Here is a 25,344-nt window from a genome sequence, read left to right on the forward strand (position 1 = left end):
CAGCCAGATCCTAGGTCATATCTTTTTTTTTTTTAACCACTCCTTCTATTATTTTATGTTGACATTTCCAATGATGGCTAAAAACATCACCCCCAAAAAAGCTTTTCCTGTAGGTAAACAGCCTGGCCTCATTCTCCCAAGTATCCTAGCAACTGATGTCCCAAATATCTTAGTCTGTTCCTCTTCTGGGGAGGTGTGTTTGGGAAAATTTGATTAGAATTGAGTCATTCAGACTCAAGAAGGTTCTCACACCTATTTACTTTATCCTGCACCGTAACTATCATCATCAGATTCTGGGTGGTCTTAAACCACCCACAAGAAAGCTACTGTGTAAAAGTACAGTTTTTGGAAACGCATCATGCCTTAGCAATCTGAGCCTCACACCAAGTACAGACAAAAGTGCCACTGTGCATTCTGTGGTATAGACGTGTATCCAACGGTCACGTCGCACGTCTTAACTTCCACAATGTTAAGTGTCAATTACATCTCAAGCTGAAGAAAAGGGGAGAACTGAGGCTAAAAAACTGAAAATATGAGTGAATTCCTAGATAAGAATTTCAAGTTCCATTGAAAAGATATAGAAATAAATCACTAAAAGGGGGGAGGCTACAATGGCTACAGCTGTCCTTACGCGTTTTCCAAACAGGAATGCCGCGCTTTGCTGGATTACGAATGAGCCCATGGGCTCAAGGTGTTCAGTCGAGCTGACTAAACACAAACTCAAGGAGCCGGAAGTCCTCTGGTTCATAATACCAAGCTGCTGAACGAAAATTCTTTATGTGCAGTAAGGATGTTCCCTACCTTGGAGAATCAGCCTGGTAAGAGGAAATCCGAATTGCCTTCTGGAATCTAATGGATTGAACAAAAACAGAACTAGTTGAGCTAAATTCTTGGTCGACCCTTGAAACTAAGAGACTTATCTCCCAAAGATGCGCGGTTGTGTCTCCCTCCTGGTTGCTTTTGAAGATTAAGGTTCGCTCACTAAGCATCACACGTTCAGTAAGTGCAACCAAACATAAAGTGCTTTCCAGAACCTGGAAAAGATGATCTCTTAAATGGGCTCAAAGTATTGTTGTTGGTTTTGGTTATAGGGAGAAAACTGAAATGATTCACGTTTTAACAATTCCTTTCTTGAGTTCAGAATGTCTCGCTTATATTTACCAAATTATCCAGTGAGGGGACACATCTTGGAAAGCTAATAAAAACCTGTCATCACTAAATTACGTTGTGCAACCTGAACGGAATGTAACATTTTCCCATTCATTTTATACGTAATTATAACTTTCTTTTCATAATAATTTGGGTTGAAAGTATCTTTACGTAGATCACCATTACCTTGACAATTGTCTTTGAAAAGAAGTCAGTGCCATTATCTACACCAATCTTCTACACTAACCCATTTTACGTTCACGTAGCTGTAATAATAATGCTTACCAGCATCCCCCCACCTCACCAACAAGAGAATCAGAAAAAAGGTAGAGAATGCTTTGGTTCTGACACCACTCGGCATCAAGATGCTTCACTCCTTAGTCTTCGAATTTACATCACAAAATTGGGCGTGAGCTACACAATAAGCTGAGCGGTACTTTCATTGGCTGGCAATGCTCTGGAAAACCCGCGGTAGTCACTGGGAGCACAATTCCAGCTACTCCGCCTCGCCCCTGGCAACAGATATGTGGGGAAAGGTAGCAGACATTTGCGAAGGTAACACAAGCAAGTTCATGATCAAAACCAATTGACCTGATGCACAAGAAACTCGGACATCTTGTAATTTTAACATTTTAAGACTCCCAAGACTCTTATTTTAGAGTACTTGGAAAGGGCATCCGACTGGGAAGTTGGGGTTAGTTGCTAAAGGGGCGGGGTCTCCTTCTCCAAGCTGTTCTCCGCCTCTGTCACCTGCTCTCGGGACCTGTTGCCTCCTTCGGGCGGCTGGGTGTGCTCAGCCCCGAAGGTTTGTGAGCCATGGGGTCCATTCTTGGGACCTGTGCAACTTGGCTAACTCTTAAGTCTTTTCTTATTATTATCACGGAAGTCATAAAAATGATGGGACAGCTCAAAAGAACAAGGTCAGTAAACACCTTCCTCAGCTACAGAGGTACGTATTTTACATTTTAAATGCCTAATTGGTTTGCTTTTTCTTCCCTTATCTCTTCTGTATTTCCTTTATTTGGAGAGAAACCACCTTGTTTTTCTCCAAAGCCAACAAGTGTTTCCTGCGTAGAATTCCCTGTAAATTCTCTATAGAATTTTTTTGGTAGTTCAGAAAAAAAATATTGCAGATTTAGATCAACATATAACCTACGTGCTGTTCTTGAACACATCTCTATTCACACTTTGACTTTAGGCTGTGTCTAACGTAATTAGACAAGGACACATCACCTTGTGGGAAACAGGCACGCGTCGAGAGTGCACCCACGTGCCAGAGCATTTTTCCCACAGGCTGCGTGTGCAGGCAGGGCCTTGTGGGGCCTGGGAGCCTTGCTGGTGCTGTGATTCTGCCCTTTTTTTTTGAAGGCGGGCATCGTTTTTCCGGAAGACTATTCCAACAGCGTATGTGCTTTCACATTAGGGAAATGTTTGCAGACATCAAATCACGCTCGGGAAAGGCGACATCCTCGCCGAAGGGGAGAGCAGAGGTGGTGCCCGGGGATCCGTGATGCTTCTCTGCCTCCAGCCTTGCAGCAGGCCTGAAAGCCCCATCTCCCTGCAGTCACCACCTCCCCGCAACCCTGATTTTAAACCCTTGGTTCTAGAAGGTTCGTATGCAGTGTTTGGACCCAGATCACAACCGGCAATTTCCAACGAAACCGATCAAAGCACAGCAATCTCGAACACAACAGTGAACGAGAGAAACTTTGAGAGATCCAAGTTCCCATCAGCCCGACGGTGAATGAAGTGCATTTCAGTATTGGGAGTAAAGCATCACAGGGAAAATAAAGGTGAGGGGTGGTTTACAAGATGTTCCGAGACGGACTCCTCTCTCTCAGCCGGGAATGGAGCTAGGGGGTGCCGTGCTAAGTAGCTGGATTTATGAAGAGTAAGAAGACACAGCTGCTCAGTATGGCCTTATAGGGTAGCTGTTAGTTAAACCAAGAAACGACTCCTGAAATTCAATTTAAAACACATTCTCCAAACAGACAAGAACAAGAAGTTCCGGAAGACGGAAAAACCTTCTCATCGGGTCCCCCCACGTTCTACGGTGAGAGGAATCCCATCCCTCGGGCCTGGCACGAGTCGATGCCACGTCCTTACTGAGACCAGCCACTGCCTTACCTGGAGGGACGTCTGAGCGGTCAGGCCGATCATGTCCCCGCTCTCCTGATGCAGCTGGCTTCTGGCAGGCAGTGTAGCCTGAGTTAGCACTGATTCCGTCAGTGAGCTGTGAGGTCTAGAGAAATCAGCGGCATCTGTCAAGTTTTCAGGACGAGCTTGAATTGGAACAGCTCCACCAACCGAATCCTGACGACTGTCTGAATCCGAGGAGAATGAGCAGTGGTTTTCCAGACTGAGAGGATGAACATCTTCTCCAGTGAGTTCAGGATCAGAGTCACAAAAAGAGAGGTCGTCACCACAGACGGGGTTCTGCATCAGAGGCCAGGCATCTGAAAACTCGCCACAGATGGACCTTGAAAGGGACCCGAAGAAAGTGGGCATGGTCTCCCCCACCGGACCTGCGTGTCTGAACACACATTCAAAAGATCTGTAACTCTAGAGGGAGGAAAAAACACCACTACCGGGCAATACGCCGTCTCTGCTTTTAAGTTTTCTGGATGGAACAGCAACCGATTAGGTCAGACTTCTAGTGTTTCCTTTGCCATAAACTCGCTTCAGTGAACTTACTTTAACACTGAAGTTTCATACGTACTTCTAATCAAGATAGTTATTCTTAACCCGATGTCTAAAATATGGTTTCCTGGTCTTAACGGAGTTTCTTGATGGCTATTCTAAAATTCTAGGAGTAAATGACATGCTAACCATTACTTATGGATGACAGAAGTGTCACAGATCACGGACAGGAGAAAAAAATGAAATGAGTGGAGCATAAAGTGTGAAGGACACTGCACTGGGCATCAGTAACCTTGAGAGACTTATCTCTTGCCAAAGATTTGTCCCTCTCTGATGTCCAGAATGTCACGAATAACCTGCTTTAAATGATCTCTCGTAGTTTCGCGGGAAAACTGGCAAATCAGTAGAGCGCGTATTTGCACAAGGGGACATAGAATCAGACGGATTAAAAATACCGAGTTACCTCTCCTGAAGAGTGGTCTTGGAATGCACTCTACAGCCCAGAGTCACCCGGTCGATGCTGCAGGCCTCGTCACAGCACAGGGACGGAATCAAGTGAACCGGCCCTGGGAAAGTCAGTGGAGGCGTGAGACACAAGGCGTTCTTCTGGCAACTTTCTCTTTAATACCAGTTCGACGTTGCTGTGGGAAATCCGGCCACTTCCCCCCTTGGGTGACTTTTTTGGAGAAAGGAAATGTGAGGTTTAATTGTCTCCCTCTTTTGTTACCTTACAAAAATGACCGAGCACTTCTGTGAAGTACCTAGAGTAGCAGCCAAAGCCAGAGAGACCGGAAGTGGCATGGGGGGCGCCGGGGGCTGGGGGTGGGGCGCTGTTGTTTAACGGGGACAGAGTTTCAGTGTGGGAAGGGGAAGGGGTTCTGGAGATGGGTGGTGGCGGGGGTGGCACAGCGGTGGGAGTGTCCTTAATGCCACCGAACTGAACACTTGATGTTAGACTGATACATTTTATGTTATATATATTTTATTTTTTTCGTCTTGTATTACCCATATTTATATTCTTTCATTGCAGTTTAGCCCCAGTAGCACATATAGGTCTTGGGCCCTAGGATAAAATCAGCCATTTTATGGTATATATGTTTTACCACAAGAAAATGAGACTCGCGTGACGGTAGAAATAGCACGTTTCTGTTGAGTGGCCTGGCGGTACAAGACAGGGGAAAAGAGATGTTCCAGCCCTCTCACACACAGACACACACACACACACCACACATATCACACATCTATACACACACCCCACACACATCCACATCATATACACACCCACACACACACAATTATTTTTTTACTGGTGAGAATGTAACATAAGGAATAACTAGATGTATGTACACAGCTTTACAAGCCATTTTGTTCACTGAGGCAGCTTACATTTTTGGTTACAAAGATAATAGGAGTTTATTGAAGAAAAAAATTATTTTAGGCAGAAGAGAGAGAGTATGAGTAGGGGAGACTGGTCGGCGGGGGTGGGGGGGGAGAGAGAGAGAGAATCCTTTTTAATGTTTGTTTATTTTTGAGAGACTGACAGAGCATGAGCAAGGGAGGGGCAGAGAGACAGGGAGACCCGGAATCCGAAGCAGGCTCCAGGCTCCGAGCTGTCAGCACAGAGCCCGATGTGGGGCTCGAACTCACGAACCGTGAGATCACGACCTGAGCCGAAATCGAGTTGGACGCTCAACCGAATGAGTTACCCAGGTGCCCCACAGGAAAAACAAAAAAACTAAGAAGAGTGGGATTAGATAAGAAATTTACAAATAGAGATTACCCCATCCTATAAACTGGAAATGAACACTGTCAACATTTGGTGAACAGCCTTCTAGACTTCTAGTTACATACAAATATAATTCTGATTTTTACAGAACCACAAACCTACTAAAGCATACAAAAAACACGCACATAGAAAAAGATGTGAAGAAATTATGTGTTTACATATATACATCTATACGTTTTTGCGTGTATCCAAAGTTTTCACGAGAAGTGACCTCTTTTATAAAAAGGAAAAAATATTGTGAAGTTGCTGTTTTCCTTTTTTAAAACGAATGTTAAGTATTGACACACAATTGCAAACCAGCACACAGTAGGACAGATACCTGCACACCTTTGCCTAAACCTCTATCTGCGCATATGCTGCTCTGAGCACAGGGAACTCGCCCGGACCCACTGCCAATCAGCTCAGCAGGTCTGTGTCATGCTCACCGCGAGACGTTTCAAAATTATTTAAAAGTAAAAGGTACTGCCATTCCTTTTCGAAACGGCTGTTTCCTAGGGCTCAAGCGGTGAAAGTGCCAGATAAGCCTGCAACTTACCTTGTGCCAGAAATTAAGAAAGCACCAAGAGAATAATCGGGACGTGTCAAGATGACACATGAGCCACCCTGAAGGGACTTCCACTGGCCTAGGCTAGGAAGTTGTGAGTGCCAAGGTAAGTAATGGTAGCAAAGGAGCATCAGCCGTGGAAGAGGGTCCAGGAGTCCATGCTAATTCGTGTAAATAAATAAATGGGGAAGAAGAAGTTCTTTCTTACCACAGGAAACCAGCTAATGAATGTGGAGAGAATGATGGAATTATGAAACCAGCATCATGGTAATGACTGACGCAGGTAAGAACCATCGGGCGATGCTAAACTCCGGGGTGAAAGTTTGGAGGGTAACGGGATATTTACATGGTCTCAGAGAGTCTCCCAGAAGGTATTTGTCAATTACACAGAGAACAACAAGAATTTTACAGCAGCGAAAACCTGACTGATGCCACCTTAACGAAGGGACCCAAGTGAACCTGACCGGGAATGGGGCGGCTGCACAAGCTGTGGCTCCTGATATGGGGCACTGAGAAGGACACAGCATCGCCTCTGCGGTACTTGGGAATCCAGTCGTCTGGAAACAGCAGACAAATACTGGCCTGTGTCCGTCAAAAAGAATGATGTCACGACACAAAGAAAGATTAAGGACCTGTGCCAGATTAAAATCAAGTAAAGAGGTTTGACAACTAAGTGCAACAAGGTTATCTGGGGTTTTCTTTTACTGTAAAGGACGTCTTTGGGACAATTACGAAAATCTGAATATGCTCTGCAGATTACACCATAGCTTTGACTCAGTGCTGATCTCCTGATTTTAATAAGTGTGCTGTTCTGTAAGAGAACGTTCTTGCTCTTAGGAAAAGAATCACCGTAGCATTAAGGAGGAAAGGGATATCATATCTGCAACTGATTTTTAAGTGGAGATGAGAAAAATGTATACTTAGAAAAATGGTAAGGCAGCTGTGGAAATGAGATAAAATGTTAATATTTGGGGAATCTGGGTGAAGAGGGCGTGACAATTCTTTGTTCTATTCTTTCAGCATTTTTGTAAGTCTTAAATTACGGCAGAGTAAAAAGCTGAAAGGAAGAAGGCATTTGCACGAAAGCAGGAAACCCCGGTGAGCTGTACCAAACCCGAGCGTTAGCCGGGCGGATTCTCTCCAGGGTCGGCATTCTGTTAAGATGGCACCAAGGCCATCTGCCTGTTTAATCTCTCTTCCCCAACAGAAGTGCAAAGGAGGTAGAGTTCGCACAAAGCTGCGTTTTATTACATTTCACATTTCAGTGCGTCTCTCAAGAAACGACTCCGGCGCCCCGACTCCAGCGGTCGTGGCCCAGTACGGTACCTGGGAACCCAGGGTTCTGGGTTCAGGGTTCTGTCTGGAGGCTCACCCGGCTATTGTCAGGAGCTGTCGAGGAGCCAACTATCTGTGCAGGCAAAGGCAAAAGCAGGTGCGCACACACCACGGACAGGCCTATGTTTTTATTCCCACCCCCCTGCTACAACAGAAGACAGTAAGGAGCAAGGCCAAGCGAGTCTGTTGAAAACTTCTACGTCACACGTAGAAACCCGGACCTGCAACTTCTTGGGAAGACAGACCGGACGGTTCCCGGAGTGTCAGCCGGTCTAAGTGGGAAACGCTCAGCTTAAGGAGTGGCTCCAAGGCCATCGAGGTCTGTGGGAAACCCTGCCGTCCGTCTCCCTCCCTGCTGTTCTTTAAGAAATCCTGAAAGACATTCATGGACACCTCCAAGCTCGGCTTGAATCCACCAGCAAGACAGGATACACACTCCTACTCTACAAAAGGACCCTGTCAGTGGCTCCTGGGTGGCTCGGTCAGTTAAATGTCCGGCTTCGGCTTAGGTCATGATCTCGCGGTTCGTGAGTTCCAGCCCCACCTCGGGCTCTGTGCTGACAGCCCGTCGGCGCAGAGCCTGCCAAGGATCCCCTCGCCCCCTCTCTCTCTCGGCCCCTCCCCGGCTTGCGCGCTCTCAAAAATAAATAAACGTTTTGAAAAAAGGATTAACAGAAGGTTGACATTATTTTAACTCTGTTGACCCAAAACAATAAAGGCAAATTTGCTTTTCAAACTTGCTGAATAATTCTAGAATTTTAATGAGCTGCTTCTCTTCTTTTGAATACGTAGAAGGCTCAAAACACCAAAACCATCGGGAGACAGAGAATAACTTAACAAGATTAGCTGTGCTTAGAAAATGAAGCAGAGCTCCTCAGCTGTGGGACAAGCAGGGACAATTCTTTGCAGGGTGGGCGTCCCCGGGGTTCCCCTGACGGCCCCTTACCCGGCTGCACTTACCGCAGGTCTGGGCCGAGTCTCGGTGACACTTACAACACGGTCTGGGAGCAGATCCGCTGAGCTGAGGTCTGTCAAAACATGACAGTTCAGAACCGTTGTACTGAATGTCCTGTGCTCTCAGAGACCCTACAGGGGGCGAGAATTCGGTCAGTGGGGACCATTTCCTCCGTAAAGGAGCCCATGAACACCATATGCAGACATGCACCATTCTGGCTCTTGTCTTGCTGAAGAAAAAGGTGGCTAGCGTTCCCATCTAAAAATACTTCTCCTCACACGGAGACACAAATACGAAGCAATTTGTCAAAGCTCACGCCATAGAGTACTTCTGTTGCCAGAACGAAGACCGACTTCCATTTTTGCCTAGAGGCACAGGACATGGCCGCCTTTCCCACGTCCTTCTACAGCGGTGCCCCTGGGGGACCGGGTGGCTGTGAGCCTGTTTCCACGTGTGCTCTGTCCCTTTCACAGCTCTTGACCGTTGTCTTGGTCAAGGCCCTCGGGGAGGCTCGAGTGACCGCGACGATAAACACACTTCACCCAGATGCTAAGGAACAGACAGAGCTCAACACTCACAGCTGGGTTTCTTCTCCATGAACTGCCTCTTACAATAGATGACACAGAGGACGAGCAGGGCCAGCAGGACGGTGGCCAGGGCACTGCAGATCACGGCCGCCAGGGCTGTGTCCCGCGGGCTGGAGGCCGTGGACGGGATCTTCACGAGGTTGACCTTGCTGGTACCTGGAAACCACAGGAAGGGGATCAGCAGGCTCTCGACAACCCAGGAGACTCTGAGGTTTCCACCCGACATGGTGGTTGCCTTTAATAACGGCCTCCGTGCAAGGTAAGGAAGAGCCCAGAACACAGGGGGAGGGATTTCCAGATGGCTCGAGTGTTCCCACCTCCCGGGTGACTTCTTTAAAACTACACCTCCTCCCGGTAGCCTTCCCGCAGCACTGTGGACACACAACCTTCAACACATCGTGTTGTCTGAATGTGCCTCTAGGCCCGCTGGGCCAGAGCTGTTGGGCAGCTGGAATTCTTCATCTTTCTGTGTCTCCCGGTAGTTGATGCAGAATATGGCACATAGTAGGTATGTCACGATTGTTATTTAATTGGAACTGGATGACCTAGATTTTCAAACGGCCTGAATTAAGAGGTGCTTTTTGGGGCAACTTCAGGGAAAAGCAAGGAGCTAGAATGTTCACAACCTAATAATAACCCCCAACTTCTGAGACAGTAAATTTTTTTCATGCCTGGCTGTTAAATTACTGAACAACATCTAAATTTTGCAGGAAAAAAAACAATTCCTGTTATTATACTATGGTTGGGCAGCACTGTAATGTACGAAAGTGTCAATAAAGAGTTTTTATTTTAATTTTATTTTGTATGTTTATTTATTTTGAGAGAGAGAGCGTGAGGAGGGGAGGAGCACAGAGAGAGGGAGAGAGAGAGAATCCCAAGGAGGCCTGGCGTTGTCGTGCAGAGCCCGACAAGGGCTCGATCTCACAAACCGCCAGATCTTGACCTGAGCCGAAATCAAGATTTGATGCTTAACTGACTGGGCCACCCAGGCGCCCCGAGATTCTGCTTTAGAGGGCGGGACTGTGCCATGGTTAAGGGCTGAGATTCTGGAATCTCACTGCTTGGGTTAACCTCTGGATGTGCAACCTTGAGCCAATTACTCAATCTATTGGAGTCTCATGCACGCCTCTGCTCTCTGGAGGGGTTGCTAGTAACTGTCCCCCCTATTGAGAGGACAAAATGCATTATCAGGGAAAGCGTGTAGAACACGTCCTGTACGCAGTGCTCTAGAATCATTAGCTCTCGACTGCTATCATTATTAATGACGATAATAATTAGCACTCACAGTTTTAGGGCACGGGGATGAACAAACATCTCATGTAGTGCAGCCGCTTCGTAACTGAATTAACCGGACAAGAATCTGAGAGAGCCTGAAACCTACACAGAGGGGCAGTTCCGCTTTCTCCTCCTCTGGGCACCTGACCCCTGAGTGAGGTGAGCCCTCATTCTGCCCCTTCAGATGCTCTCAGCTCCTTGGGAGTCCCCCTGAGGCTGAGGGTTACTCCAGACCACTGCTGCCTGAGGGAAACTAACACGTGCCCCTCATGTTCGTTTAAGTTGTCTAGATGCCCTGTTAAAAAAAGAAAGAAAAACAGGGGCGCCTGGGTGGCTCAGTCAGTCGAGCATCCGACTCTTGGTTCCGGCTCAGGTCATGATCTCACAGTCGGTGAGATCAAGCCCCACAGCGATGGAGCGTACTGTCAGCACGGAGCCTGCTTGCGATGTTCTCTCTCCCTCTCTCTGCCCTTCCCTGTGCTCTCTCTCGTCTCTCGTTAAATAAATAAACTAAAAAGAAAAAAAGGTACAATTAATCTATTTTACCTAACCCAACATACCTTAACATATATGTATTCACGTATTCAATATAAAAATTGTTAGTGGCGTCTTTTACGCGGTGTATTTTGTACAACAATGTCAAAGCCCAGTGTGCCTTCACATTGATATGCCCATCTCCGTTTGCACTAAGCACATTTCGGGTGCTCCATAGCCACGTACAGCTAATGGCTATCGTCTGGACATCAACACTCTAGACGTTAAGGGTTGGCGTCAGTATTTGTGCGGCATGGCCCCTAAAGGCAAGCCAACTCATCAGCTGGTAACTGTCTTTCTTTCTTTCTTTTTTTTTTTTTTTAATGTTTATGTTTGAGAGAGAGAGAGAGAGGGAGAGCAAGCATGAGCAGGGGAGGGGCAGAGAGGGGGGATGGTGGACAGAAGATCGGAAGCAGGCTCCTCCCTGGTAGCAGCGAGCCCGATGCGGGGCTTGAGCTCACGAACGGTGAGATCATGACCTGAGCCAAAGTTGGACGCTCAACCGACGGGGCCACCCAGGCGCCCCAGCTGGTACCTTTCTTCTGGTCCCTGGTTACACATCTGCCTTCCCCCATAAGATTGTTTTCCACTGTGTGACACTTGAGGGTAGAAACAGAAACTTCTGGGTTTGTAATGTTGAATCATAAAAACATGATAGCAGGGTGATCATCTGAGAACACTGAATCTTGGTATTTCTAGGCTCAGTGACTCTGGGGCCACCCTGATAAAAGTTTCTTATTGCCCGGTGGAAGGCACCTAAGCTATATGGCTTGGGCTTGGATGATTAGGAATCATAGTCCAATCAGACATTTTAAAGGATGTTTGCTCATAAACATGTTTAATATTCCTACCAATACTTACCACTTACAGCCATACAGACACCCTATAGTAACCCAATAGCAGGTACTGAAGTTTATCCCACAGCAAAGTACATCCCTGACCCGACAGAGATGGAATCTGAATCTGAAACAGCCTCTGCGGGTGGACAGGTGCACAAGAGGGTGTACGAACACAGGAACCGCTGGACAAACCACCCTGACCAATCGATAGCCGAACAGGAATTCGTATCCTACGCAAGGGACAGGGTAGGTGGCCTGCAGGGGAAGGGACCTGGGAGATTTGGCCCAAACGGTGAAGTGGTGGGAAACTGCCACCTTGCTCGTGCTTGTGCGCAAGGGGCTTGACTTCGGAGCGGGATCAGGTCCCCTCGCTTACCCTCTTCATCACGTAACACAGCTCCACACGACGCGGGGCTTTAGCAAGAGCTGTTGTCGGGATGAAACACGGCACGTGATTGGAGCTGAAGATCTCAAAGTTCCTAACTATGTAGCAACTGCCGAGTTAAGCGCATTGATTCATACGGTATTGGATATTCGGGAAAACCCTACTAAGACTTCAGGTTCCAGTGGAGCCCCTACCAGAAACTGCAAGTTCTTGCTTAACCTCCTTTAAAATATGTTACTCACCTCACTTGCCTTCACCTGACAGCAACTGTTTCCAACTTATAAACACACTAAAATGCCCCCGGTGGGGATTTTGAGTTTGGTGGTTGGTGACTCAGGATCTATTTTCCCCAAGCTAATCTTAAAGGTCCTATGAATACATATCTTTCCACAGTAGGGTATTAATACTGTAATTTCAGTGACACCGAATTGCCATAATAACTCAGTAAGCCCCCTCGCTAACATTTCCCCGAAGATGAACAAGAAAAATACGGTAGTTTTGCCTCTCAGTGTTCGACATCGACGTAAGAAAAGGTATCCTGCTAACTCCGACACCCCCTCAGAGAGGTCTCCGTGGGAAGCAGGGCTCTGGAAACCACATTCTGGATTTCTGTTTATATGTCCAAGTTTATGACAACAGTTACAGCAAACAAGCCATTTTGTAGGACATGGGCTCATCCTTTCCAGTTCCATCATCACATAGAGCAAAGCAGACGTAAACGTGGACGTTGTGGGAGACTGGGCCGCACAGCGTTTGATTTAAGAACAACCCCAGGGGCGCCTGGGTGGCTCAGTCAGTTAAGCGTCTGACTCTTGAGTTCAGCTCAGGTCATGATCTCACCGTTGGTGAGTTTGAGCCCCGTGTGGGGCTCCGCACCTGGGATTCTCTTTCTCCCTCCATGGCTGCCCCTCCCCTACTTGCATTCTCTTTCCCTCTCTCTCTCAAAATAAATAAACTAAAAAAAAAAAAAAAAAAAGAACCCCAGAAACTCATTCACATAAGTTTCTGGTAAAAGTCTGTTTCCTTATCATTCTTTTTGAGTAGAGAAAAAAAAGGGGGGGAGGGGAGAAAGAGAGGGGGGCGTTTGGTACCAGTTATAGAAAGTGGTTTCTCTTACATTAAGTCCCGGTTAATTGAGATATTGCTGAGAAATTCTCAGGAAAGGCTTCATCTGCTACCAACTGAAAGTTTCGCTTTGCTGACCTGTGATTGCCACAATGATACTGAGATGAAAAGATTCTTTCCACCCGCGTGCCTTGACTACATTCCCGTCCACAGTTGACCAAGCGTACTGAATGCCTGTGAGGACTTTCACCCATGCCTTATTGGGATTCTGAAGAGTTGGGGACAGGAATGTCCACAGCCTTTGGAAAGTTTTAACTCTTCTGGAATACAAAGGCCTCTCTTACCCTAATTAAGTTATTACATTCCACTACCATCTTAGCACTACCTTCTGGCAATTTACTTCAGAGCGAGAACTGTTTTCTTAGCCGAAATTTTGCTCTACTGTTAGGTAACTGCAATTTCACATCTACGTTTCCTTAGGCGTGCAGCTCAACTAACAGGCGCTGAGTATCTACCGTGAATAAGACATCCTACAAAGCATTAAATAAGCTGAAAGAGAATCTGAGTAGAAGAAAACGGAGGTCACCTATAAAGTCTGGCAAGGGTTTCTAGAGAAGTCCACGTTTACCCTCTCTGGAGTGCGACCAAGGTGCAAAACACCCAAGCCGCAGAGATACTCTGCCCGCACCCTACCCCCTACACAGCCTCAGAATGTAGCTGCAGAGACGCATATATATTGGAGAGATCTCTTCTCGGACTCTGACTACTCATGGAAAAGTCTTAGAAGAGGAACACTCCTCAGAAGCTGCAAGTCGGGAACTCAAGTGCAGGCCGCCGACTTCCCCGAAATGTGCTTCTCAGACCTCTGGGTGCTTGTAGAACTCTGGACGCTGCTAATGCACCCCCGGTGACTTCACTCCCTTGACAACTGGGCAGAGCCGGGAAAGTGCGCGGACAACCTGTGTCTCCCAGATGAGAAAACCAAGACTTCAGGTAATTTGCCCAAGGTGCTACAGCAAAGCGGGGACAGCTCAGGAACTGGAGCCAGGCCTTGGGACCCTTGCTGATGGACCACGCTGGTCTGTGGATGCAGGTAGCTTCTGAGTAACACATTCTCCCAGGGAAAGATGAAGCACAGTGTGGCTCGTGTCTGTGTGAAGGACGTGCTCTTGCCTGCAGGTTGAAACCAGCCGGGCCACGGAGGGATCAGGGGACTTTCTGAACAGCAGACTGCCCAGGCGTGCGTGAAGCCAGTTCCGCACGGACGCGTCTTCCCCCGAGAGAATATTTCAGGGCCCCTCGGCCTCAGTGTGGGTCTTGCAGGCGGGCACGCGGGGCGTCGCCTGGGCATCACTGAGGCGGGGAGGAGGGGAACTGAACCCGGGAAGGGTCGGAAGCATCAGGCTCGTGTGTGTGCTCCGTGAGGTCTCGTGTGCATTTCCGTGCTTCTTCCGTGCAGATGTCCCTACCTGCTTAACCACCCCAGCTTCCTAGTGGTCTGTTTAAAACCTGCGGAACAGAAGGTCCTTCTTCCCCGAGTACGTTCCTGACAAAGGGCCCTGCTCAGGGAGGGCTGGCTTGGGAGCAAGGAAACTGGTCTCCCCATTCGGGCTCTCACGGCTCTCCGCACTGGCTACAGACAAGACTCACCCCCTCTCTGAATCTCGGCTTCCTCCCAGGGAAGGGTCAGTGGCTGGTCACACAGACACCAGGATCCACCAGCAGGGAGGCCGAGGGCTCACTGAGAGTGTCTCTCGGGCCGGGTGAGTGCGGTGCTAGCTTCTGCGCACCCTCGGACACGTTCGCTATCACGAAAGTCCCGTGACCTATCTGCGGCCTGGCCGGTTTCTTCCCGCGCGAAGGACCGTGGCCTTGACGTTAAAGAACAAGATGAAGCAGGATGCTGTATTTCCCTCCCCCGCATCTGTGTGTCCAGTCTGTGCGGCTTCCCTGAACTCTAGATTCATCTATCCAACAGCTTACTGGACATCTCTGCGCGGACGGAGATGCATCTCAGGCTCAAAACTGAGTCCAGAGCAAGACCTCTGACAACCTCCGACAGCCCCAACCCCCTCATTTCCTCCCACACCCCTCCCTCCCCACAGACCTTTCCGGCCCATCACTGCCGGTCCGCAAGGCTCGTCCTGGGCCGCACGGATCACTCTTTCGGCTGCCCCTCTGCAAACATCACCCACTTAGCGAGGCTTCCCCACCGAGCCCTTTCAAACCGCAGTGCCTCCCTGCTCCGTGTTCCCTACCCCCCTTCTCTGCTTGCTTTTCCCTCCCACTACTTACTGCCATCTGACACTTGATATATTTGTTTGATTCAGCATCCTTCTCCCCTCTGGCGGGGGTAACAGAACGTATCCTGCACCCCCAAACACACCCACCGGGGTTGGGCCCAGCAAGAGGCCACGTTTCCCAGCCTCCTTTGCAGCCAGATGATGCCATGTCTAAGTCAGAGCCAACAGGGAAGGGGGGCGATGGACAGAAGTGATCCGTCACCTCTGACGGAGGGACGAGCAGCTCGCCCCAGACATCGCCTTCACTGTGGGCTGGAAGCTGGATATGGCTGGACCGTGCCCAGTCTTGAGCCCGCGGATGAAGGAGATATCCAAAGGCTGGCAAAGCGCCGGGGGCAGGCGGCCAGGCTCTGAATGACAGCCGCGAGGCGGGCCTGTGCCACCACCCAGAACCGGTTGCACGCCCGCAGAGGTGGGAGAGGAACGTCTGTCTTACGCGGGCAGCGGTATTTTTGGGTCTCCTTCCACCCCCGGTGACGGTGCAGGTGCGGGCAGCTGGCGACACTGGGTGTGACGTTACTGTGACCACAGGTGGAAGCACAAGGGTTGCTCGGGGCTGGCGATACACAAACCTGGAAGATTGCTGAATGGATAGGAGACGACAGCTTCACCTTCTCCAGGCAGTTTTAATTAGCGCTCCAAGACTGGTCACAGAGGGGTCTTATTTTAGTTATTCTATGCCAAGTGTCATCTGAAGTCAATCATACATATACAGCGATGACTAATTTGTAGTGAATTACCAAAGAAGCCAGCAAAGGGAAGGACCTTCGGGAGGCCAACCACCTCACCTTCCAGCGAAAGCCGCCTTGGTGCCGACTTTGGAAACGGATTCCGAGCTGAACCGGATAAAGGGGACAATTAGGCACTCCCATCATTTTACCAACTCAAACGTAGTCAGCTTACACTTTTTCGGGGCCCCGCCCCCTCACACTATGCAGAAGCGTGGAGAAAATGACACGCGCATCTGGAGAACTGTTGATGACAGGAACCCGTGATTATTTTCTAGAGACAGTTACCCGGCTTATCAACACTACAGGCCAAACGTCGTGTCTGCAGGGCAAACGCCTAGAGCGGGCCGGCCCCTTACCTACTCACGTTCGAAATGTCATAATAATCCTCTGCAGTGAGGGTTTGTTGATGAAGAAGGCTATACATCGCTATAAATATATGTATGCTTTTTCACTTCAAACAAATATTGGGTGGTTGGATCTAGATTTGAGCCTGGTTTATCTGACACTCAAATTTATGCTTGCTCGCTTTTTTTTTTTTTTGTAAATTATGCTATGCTTTCCCCAACCATTTAGAGCAAAAAATATATTACAGTGTGAAAGATTCTTGGCTCAAATTTTGTACAGACAAGTAAATTCTAGTTAATTGGCTAACTAACATATACAATATAACTTAACCTAATCCAAAACACAAACCTAGCTTCACAAATTCAAACTGTCTTGGGGCACCTGGGCGGGGCTCAGTTAAGCTCTGACTTTGGCTCAGGTCATGGTCTTGTGGTTCGTGAATTCAGGCCCCATGTCAGGCTCTATGCTGACAGCTCAGAGCCTGGAGCCTGCTTCCGATTCTGTGTCTCCCTCTCTCTGACTCTCTCCCACTCATGTTCTCTCTCTCTCTCTCTCTCTCTCTCAATAAAGATTAAAAAAAATTCAAACTGTCTTATCCCTAAGATTAAAGAGGCTATTGTTGCATTTTACTGCAGGGAAAAATAACTTATGACCCTTTTAAGCATTATTTTTTAAACTTTATTTTTAAGGTCTTTATGATATAATTAGATGAGTAGCAAATAGGTATAGTAGGGAAGAGCAAGTTGTAAACGAATTATGCTTTCTAAGTTCCATTTTCAAGATTTCACGAATACCTTGTGTTTCCATCAGAGGGTTTAGCACATGCAAATAAGACATTAGGTTTTCTGCCCTCTGACAGACAGGTCATTCCAGTTCCAAGGAAACAGTTCAGTTCATGGCTTTCTGTGCTCTCCTGTCATCACCAATAAAAATCCCACACGAAATGAAGGTTTAACGAGATTAAAGCCCAGTGAATCTATTTCTGGCAATGTTCTTAATTAAAAAAAAATGTACTAACAAAGAGCTCTTTGCAACGTTAACTGAGGCAAGGATACAGTTTTGGAGTGCAAGCTTTATATTGTTAATCTAAACTGGCTAAACAAAATTATCGTTGTTAACACTCAACATATGAATTCCAGATATACCACAAGAGTCGGCCACTAAACGAAAACAGTTGGATTTTTTTAATCCACTTTATACCAAGCATTCGGACACTGGATAAATGTAAAAGAGTGAGACGTCATCACCTTTATTTATTTTTTTCATTTTAGACTTGGGTTTTAGAACTATGTGGTTTGTTTTGCAGTAACTGATGGGAATATTAGTCCAAAATGAGCTTTTTCTATGTGTTTCTATGTATGTATATTTAAACCGGGCTGATTTTTTTTATTGTGGTAAAATATACATAACATTTACCGCTAGTGACATTGAATATATTCACAACATTGTGCAACTGTCACCACTAATTCCGGAACGTTTTCATCGCCTCAGAAGGAAACCCCATACCCACTGAGTACTCAATCCCCATTCTCCTTTCTCTCTACTTCCTGGCAAGCGCTAATCTGCTTTCTGTCTCGATGAATTTTCCTATTCTGGATATTTCATATGGATGGAATCATGCAATATTATGTGGCCTTTTGTGTCTGGCTTCTCTCACTTAGCGTCATGTTTTCAAGGTTCAACCGTTTTGTATTATTATAAGAACTCCATTCCTTTCACATTTGAGTAACATTCCACGGTACGGACATACAGCTTTTGCTTATCCTTTCATCAGATAACGGACATTGGGGTTGTCTCTACCTTTTGGCTACTGTGAAGAATGCCGCCATGAAGATTCACATATAAGCTTTTCCCATATATTTTAAAACTTTTCACAAAGATGCATTGTTTTACATGCCATCAAAAGACACGTTATTATTACACTAAAGCATTAAGTCGGTGAATGACTCAGGAAATAAAAGTATTTCCTGAGCAAGAACTAAGAGGACAGTGGAGGATGACGATGATGGAGAGTAGAGACACTGGTCAGGGTTAGTTCATGTAGGGAGGAGTTTGGATTCTATTCCAAGAATAATAGGATATAGTCAACAACAGCAGAATATATACTCTTCTCGAGTGTATATGGAGTATTATCCAGGACAGAACATTTGTGAGGTCACAAAACTAGTTTCAATAAATTTTAAAAGTTGAAATCATGTGGGGCACCTGGGTGGCTCAGTCGGTTAAGCGCCCGACTTCAGCTCAGGTCATGATCTCACAGTTCGTGGGTTCGAGCCCCACATTGGGCTCTGTGCTGACAGCTCAGAGCCTGGAACCTGCTTCGGATTCTGTGTCTCCCTCTCTCTCTGCCCCTCCCCCACTCATACTCTGTCTCTGTCTCTAAAAAATGAATAAACCTTAAAAATATTTTTTAAAAAAGTTGAAATCATACAAAGTCCCTTTTCTAATCACAACGGAATGAAACTAGAAATCACTAACAGAAGGAAAACTGGACAATTCACACATATGAAGAAATATACCCTTAAATAACCAGTAGGTTGAGGAAGAATTTGCAAAGGAAATTAGAAACATTCTTTGAGATGAACAAAAACAAAATCACAACATAACAAACCCTAAGGGATACAGCAAAAGCGATATTTAGAGGACAATTTCTAGCAGTAAATGTCCACATTGAAAAAGATCTAGGGGCACCTGGGTGGCTCAGTCGGTTAAGCGTCTGACTTCGGCTCAGGTCATGATCTCACAGTCTGTGAGTTCGAGCCCTATGTCAGGCTGTGTGCTGACAGCTCAGAGCCTGGAGCCTGCTTCGGATTCTGTGTGTCTGTCTCTCTCTCTCTGCTCCTCCCCTGCTCCTCTCTCTCTGTCTCAAAAATAAATAAAAACATTTAAAAAAATTAAAAAAAAAAAGAAAAAGAAGATCTAAAGTCAATAACTTAACTTTCAGCTTTTAAGACATTAGAAAAAGAAGAGCAAATTAAATCAAAAGCAGGTGGAAGGAAATAATAAGGATCAGAGCAGAGATAAATGAAACGGAGAATAGAAAACAATACAGGGAATCAGTAAGCCCAACAGTTGATTCTTTGAAAAGATCAACAAAATTGACAAAAACTTCAGATGGACCAAAAAAAAAAAAAAAAAATGGAAAGGATTTAAGTGATTAAAATCAGAATTGAAAGGGCGGACACTGCTACGGACTTTACAGAAATGAAAAGGAGTCTAAGACAATCCCGTGAATAGGCGTACACCAGCACATTAAATAAACCAGATGAAAAGGACAATTCTTAGAAACGTACAACCCAACAAAGCCGAAACAGAAGGAATAGAAAATCAGAAGAGACCCATTAGAAGGAAATGGACTCAGAAATCAAAAACCTCCCCAAAAAGAAAAGCCCAAGACTGGATGGCTGCACTGGTGAATTCTACCAAGTATGTCTGTATGTATTTGTGATTTTTTTCTTTTGAGAGCGAGAGACTGCATGCACAAGAGAGGAAGGGGTGCAGGGAGAGGGAGCGAGAGAATCCCAAGCAGGCTTCGTACTCAGTGCAGAGCCCAATGTGGGGCTTGATCTCACAACCTTGAGATCAAGACCTGACTGGAAACCAAGAGTTTAACCAACCGAGCCATCCAGGTGCCCCTCTACCAATCATTTAAAGAAGAATTCACAAAAGTAAGTAAGTAAGTAAGTAAGTAAGTAAGTAAATAAATAAATAAATAAATATAAAAAATAAAAATAAAAATAAAGAATTCACATCAGACCTTCTCAAACCATTCCATAAAGAAAAAGAGAGACTACTTCCAAACTTTCTATGAGTTCAGCATTACCCTGATAGCAAAGCTAGATAAGGGCACTACAAAGAAAGAAAACCACAGATCAAGATCCTTTATAGACACAAAAACCCTCAACAAAATCACAGCAAATCCAATTCAGCAGCATGTTAAAGGATCACACACCATGACCAGGTGGGATTTATCCCAGAAAGGCAGTGATGACTAATAAAGATCAGTCAGTGAAATAGTAACAAAATGAAAGGGAGAAAAAAAAAAAAAAAACAACAACACTGATCATCTCAATTATGCTGAAAAAACACTGCATGAAATCCAACACCCTTTCATGATAAGAGTACTGAAAAAAGGGGCCCCTGGGTGGCTGAGTCTGTTGAGCGTCTGAATCTCGATTTCAGTTCAAGTCATGATCTCATGGTTTGTGGATCGAGCTCCGTGTCCTGCTCTGTGTGGACAGTGTGGAACCTGCTTGGGATTCTCTCTCTCTCCTCCCTCTCTCTCTGCCCCTCCCCTTGTGCACGTGCACTCTCTCTCAAAAACAAGTAAGAAAACATTTAAGAAAAAGTTTTTTAAAATACTGAATGAATTAGGAAGACAAAGGAACTTCCTCAACACGATAAAGGTCATATGTGAGAAGCCCATAGCTGACATCATATTCAATGATAAAAAACTGAATGCTTTTCCCCCCAAAACAGGAAGAAGACAAGAATGCTTGCTTTAACCACTTCTATTCAACCTCGTGCCAGAAGTCCTTGCCAAAGTAGCTAGGCAAGGAAAAGAAACAAAAGATACCCTAAGTGGAAAGGAAGAAGCAAAATTTCCTCTGTTCACAGACGACTTGGTCTTCTACGTAGAAACCCCAGAAGATTCCACAAAAAGATGATAGAACAAATTAATAAACAAATTCAGTCAAGTTTTAGAGACAAATCGACACATAAAAATCAGTTGTATTTCTATACACTAGCAAGAGACAATCCCCAAAATTAAGAAAATAATTCCATTTGTAATATCATCAAAAAGATTAAAATACTTAAGAATAAATTTCACCAAGGAGTAAACCTGTCCACTGGAAATCGCAAAACGCTGGTGAAAGAAGTTACAGGAGAGCGAAGTAAATGGAAAGACATCCCGTCTTCATATATTGAAATACTCAGTATTGCTAAAATGACAGTACTACCCACAGTGACACGCACAAGGTGCCTAGCTGGTTCAGTCAATAAAGCATGTGACTCTGATCTCAAGGCCATTCGTTAGTCCAAGCCCCACACTGGGCATAGAGCTTACTTTATTTTATTTTGTCATTATTATTTTTTAATGTTTTACTTTATTTTTGAGAGAGAGAGGGAGAGAGAGAGAGAGAGAGAGAGAGAGAGGGAGAGGGAGAGAGAGAGAGAATGAGTGGGGGAGGGGCAGAGAGAAGGGGACACACAATCCTAAGCAGGCTCCAGGCTCTGAGCTGTCAGCACAGAGCCTGACATGGGGCTCGAACTCACGAACCACAAGATCATGACCTGAGCTGAAGTCGGACGCTTAACTGACAGGTGCCCCGGGCCTAGAGATTACTTTAAAAAAAAAAAGTACAGATTTAAATTTAAAAACTCACTAGAAAGTAACAAAGTGATAAGCATGATTCAATGCAATCTCTATCAAAATCCCAATGGCTTTTTTTTTTGCAGGAATGAAAACAAATCCTAAAATTCATATAGAACTTCAAGGAACCCTAAGTAGCCAAAACAATCTTGAAAAAAAGAATTGAAGGATTCCCACTTCCCAAATTCCAAACTTACTATAAATGCTGTAGTATTCAGAAAAATATGGTACTGACATAAGGATAGACATACAGACCAATGGGAAATGAGTAAGAGTCCAGAAATAAGCCCATACAAGTCAACTGATTTTTAACAAGGGTACCAAGACCATTCAATGCGGGAAAGAACAGTGTCTTCAACAAATGTTGCTGGAAAAACTGGATGTCCACATGCCAAAGAATGAAGTTCTTATGTATCTCATATCGTATTAAAAGGGCAACTAAAAAAATGAATCCAAGACCTAAATCTGAAGGTTGAAAGCTATAAATTCTTAGAAGAAAACACAAGGGAAAATGTCCATGACCTTGGGTTTGGCAATGATTCCTTAAATATACACCAAAAGCACAGGCAATGAAAGAAAAAACAGGTTGGGCTTTATCAAATTAAAAAAGTTTTGTGCTTCAAAGGACACCATCAAGGACATGAATGACAAGCCACAAAGTGTGAGAAAATATCTGCAAACCACATATCTGGGAAGTGTTCAGCGTTCAGAATATATAAAGAACTTCTCCAACCCTACAAAAAGGCAAGCAATCCAAAATGGACAAAGTACTTAAACATTATTTCTCCAAAGAAGGTATATGGACGGCCAAAGGGCCCCAGAAAAAAATACTCAACATCATTAATCATTAGGGAAATGCAAATAAAAACCATAATGAGATACTACCTCACACCTACCAGGATGATGATGATGATGATACAGAAAATAAGTGTTGGTAAAGACGTGCACATTGCTGGTGGGAACATCAGTGATATGGCCACTGGAGGATACAATGTGGCAAAGAGAAATACCTGTTCTGTTTACCATTCTGTTTACAATGTGGCAAACAGAAATACCATACAACCAGCACTTTCACTCCTAAGTATATACGCAAAAGGATAGAAAACGGGGACTCAAATAGATCCTTCTACGGCAGTGTTCACAGCAATGGCCACAAGGCGGAAACAACCCCGTCACCTATCAACTGATGATTGGGTAACACAACTGTGGTGTATACATAAAGTGGAATGTCACCCAGCCTTAAAAAGGGAGTGAAAATTTGCCACATGCTACGACGTGAACAAACCGTGAAAACATTATGCTAAGTGAAATAAACCAGACACGAGGCCAAACATTGATACAGTTCCTCTTGTATGAAATACCCAGCATAGGCAAGTTGACAGAGTCAGAAAGCAGAGCAGACCTCACGAGGGGTGGACACGGGAGGCGAACAGGGAGGTACCGCTTAGTTGCTAGGGTTTCTGTCCAGACTGACGAAGGGTTAGGGAAGCAGATGGTGGCGGGGTGGGGGGGGGGGGTGGGGGGGGGCAGCACAACACTGTGGACGTAGTTAATGCCGCCGAGCTGTACATTTCCAAATGGCGAGTTCTATCACCATAGAAAAGGATAGGAGGAAGTGACTAGAGGGTCTCAGGGGTGGACGGTGACGGGCTCTGACTTCCACTTTAGAAAGAGGGCCGCCTGCAGAGGGAGAGAGGACATCTGGTGGGAGGGACCACGAGGGGTCCAGACGACAAGGATGACGGCTCGGGCTGAGCTCACAGCCAGGGCGGTGTCGTCGACCGGCTGTATTTGCGAAAGGCTTGTTGTGAGAGCAGCTAGATACACTGAACGGCGGTTGGACGCAAGGCAGGACGGAATCCAGAATGATGCCCAGGTGTCTGAAGACCACGGGCAAATCATAGTCCAGTTGCTAATTTTTGGGGAGAGTGAAAACTTGAAGGATGGTGGGGGGGGGGGGGGAGGTGGCAGGAAGGTAAGGAATAGACAATTCTGTTTTGACTGTCACGCTTGAGATACCTATTCTCTACCCGCGTGGGGCTGTGGAGTTGGCAGATGGCTGGACGAACAAGACCGGGGAGAGACAGGAACTGGAGACACAAATGGGAAAATCCTGAGAGCGAGGATAACACCTGAAGCCAAAGGGCTGGTAAAATCCTCCCCCCCCCCCCGCCCCGCCCCGCCCCGCCCCCATATGTAACGTAGTCAAAGATAAGGACCTAGCACAGAACCCAGGTACGCTGTGAATTTAGGAAATCTGATGGAAGAGGAGGAGCTAGCCTCTGAGACCAGAAAAATAAGCAGGAACGGTGTTAAGGAAGCCTGGAAAAGAATGTGTTTCAAGAAGGAAGTGGTAAACCAAAGTTTACTGGGATGAATTGTTCTGATTCTTAAATAACTAGGCTACGTCACGGTATTTTATTTTAGGGACTAATTATAGAAAGCATATTTTAACATTCCAGCAGGAAGCTAAGCAGGTTTGTGATTTTAAAAAGCTAGTGACCTTGCTCATTGGAGCTACTGTTCAATAAATTTTTGAATTAAGATGAAACCAAAATGTGATTTAAAAATATGACGTCACCAAGTAAAATTATACAAGCAAAGCACGGTGGAAGTTCATAATAAATAGTAATCATGACTTAAGCAAGATCCCACTGCTTATGCAAGATTATTTACTTTAAAAAAGTTATCATTTTTCAAATGACTAGGATCTGTATCTTTTTCCTAAGGAGTCATTCTGACTTGACTTTGAAGCATCACCCAAATATGTACATTTTTAGCTTCACATCTCTGTTTACCAGCATCTGAGCCCAGTAAACATTGTCCAGAGTATCTTCTAACTCCTGTATCTAGGACAGACAGGTGTGTGTGTGTGTGTGTGTGTGTGTGTGTGTGTGTACAATCAAAAGTTCACCACGTCTGCAGGTTTCAAACACGTTCTGAGTGCCAAGTTTCCAAGTTAGTGCTCTAAATGTTTTTACGGATTTTCTTTTTTGAACTGAGAGCACATCAAAACCACTACAGCTCTGCAAGCCCTTCTCCTTTGTGGAGCCACATTGTAACTAATGTCTGTTGATAAAGAACTTCTGAGCTTCACTCCTCGTGAGTTCTCTTCTAGCCAGCACACTAATTACCATTTCTTCCGTGATTTAAATGCAAGTGAATCAAGGCAGAATCCCAAAGGGGCCCCAGGCTTGCTTGCTTTTAATACTCCGGCAGACGATTCACAAACATGGCTATATTATAAACAGAGCCCAACCCTAAGAAGTTAACTTTTATCACTCGATTCCCCGCCTGGCTAAGTTGTATCTAAGGGCCACTGCACATAAAGAAAGTGGAACGTGAAAGGATGTCCTTGGAACGCCAACAATCCACGTATATGAAACCCAGTCTATTGCAATGGCACTGACAAGGTCTGCAGCTGTAGCATTATGGGATGAAGGTTATTCTGTTCTTTAGAGCGTTGTGGAGCAGGTGACCCTGAGAGTTCCCCCTAA

At 45.7% G+C, this 25,344-nt stretch overlaps 1 protein-coding gene across 7 annotated transcripts in view; it reads right to left on the minus strand.

Annotated features, from left to right (window-relative positions):
* Positions 1 to 25,344, minus strand: part of TNFRSF19 (TNF receptor superfamily member 19) — a 93,599-nt gene that overhangs the window by 3,860 nt on the left and 64,395 nt on the right. For 5 of the 7 annotated variants that reach the window (XM_019447971.2, XM_019447970.2, XM_053900932.1 and 2 more), the window contains 4 exons: positions 8,988 to 9,152; positions 8,415 to 8,540; positions 4,253 to 4,355; positions 3,277 to 3,682 (listed from right to left, as the gene is read on the minus strand). In XM_019447971.2, coding sequence (XP_019303516.2) covers positions 3,277 to 3,682; positions 4,253 to 4,355; positions 8,415 to 8,540; positions 8,988 to 9,152 — 800 coding nt within the window. Of the gene's footprint in view, positions 1 to 801; positions 850 to 3,276; positions 3,683 to 4,252; positions 4,356 to 8,414; positions 8,541 to 8,987; positions 9,153 to 25,344 lie in introns of all 7 variants that reach the window. The other 2 variants (XM_019447972.2, XM_019447974.2) reach the window with 2 other exon arrangements.

The sequence above is a fragment of the Panthera pardus genome, unplaced genomic scaffold (assembly GCF_024362965.1).
Source record: "Panthera pardus isolate Hobbes unplaced genomic scaffold, ASM2436296v1 HiC_scaffold_1, whole genome shotgun sequence".
Lineage (NCBI taxonomy): Eukaryota > Metazoa > Chordata > Mammalia > Carnivora > Felidae > Panthera > Panthera pardus.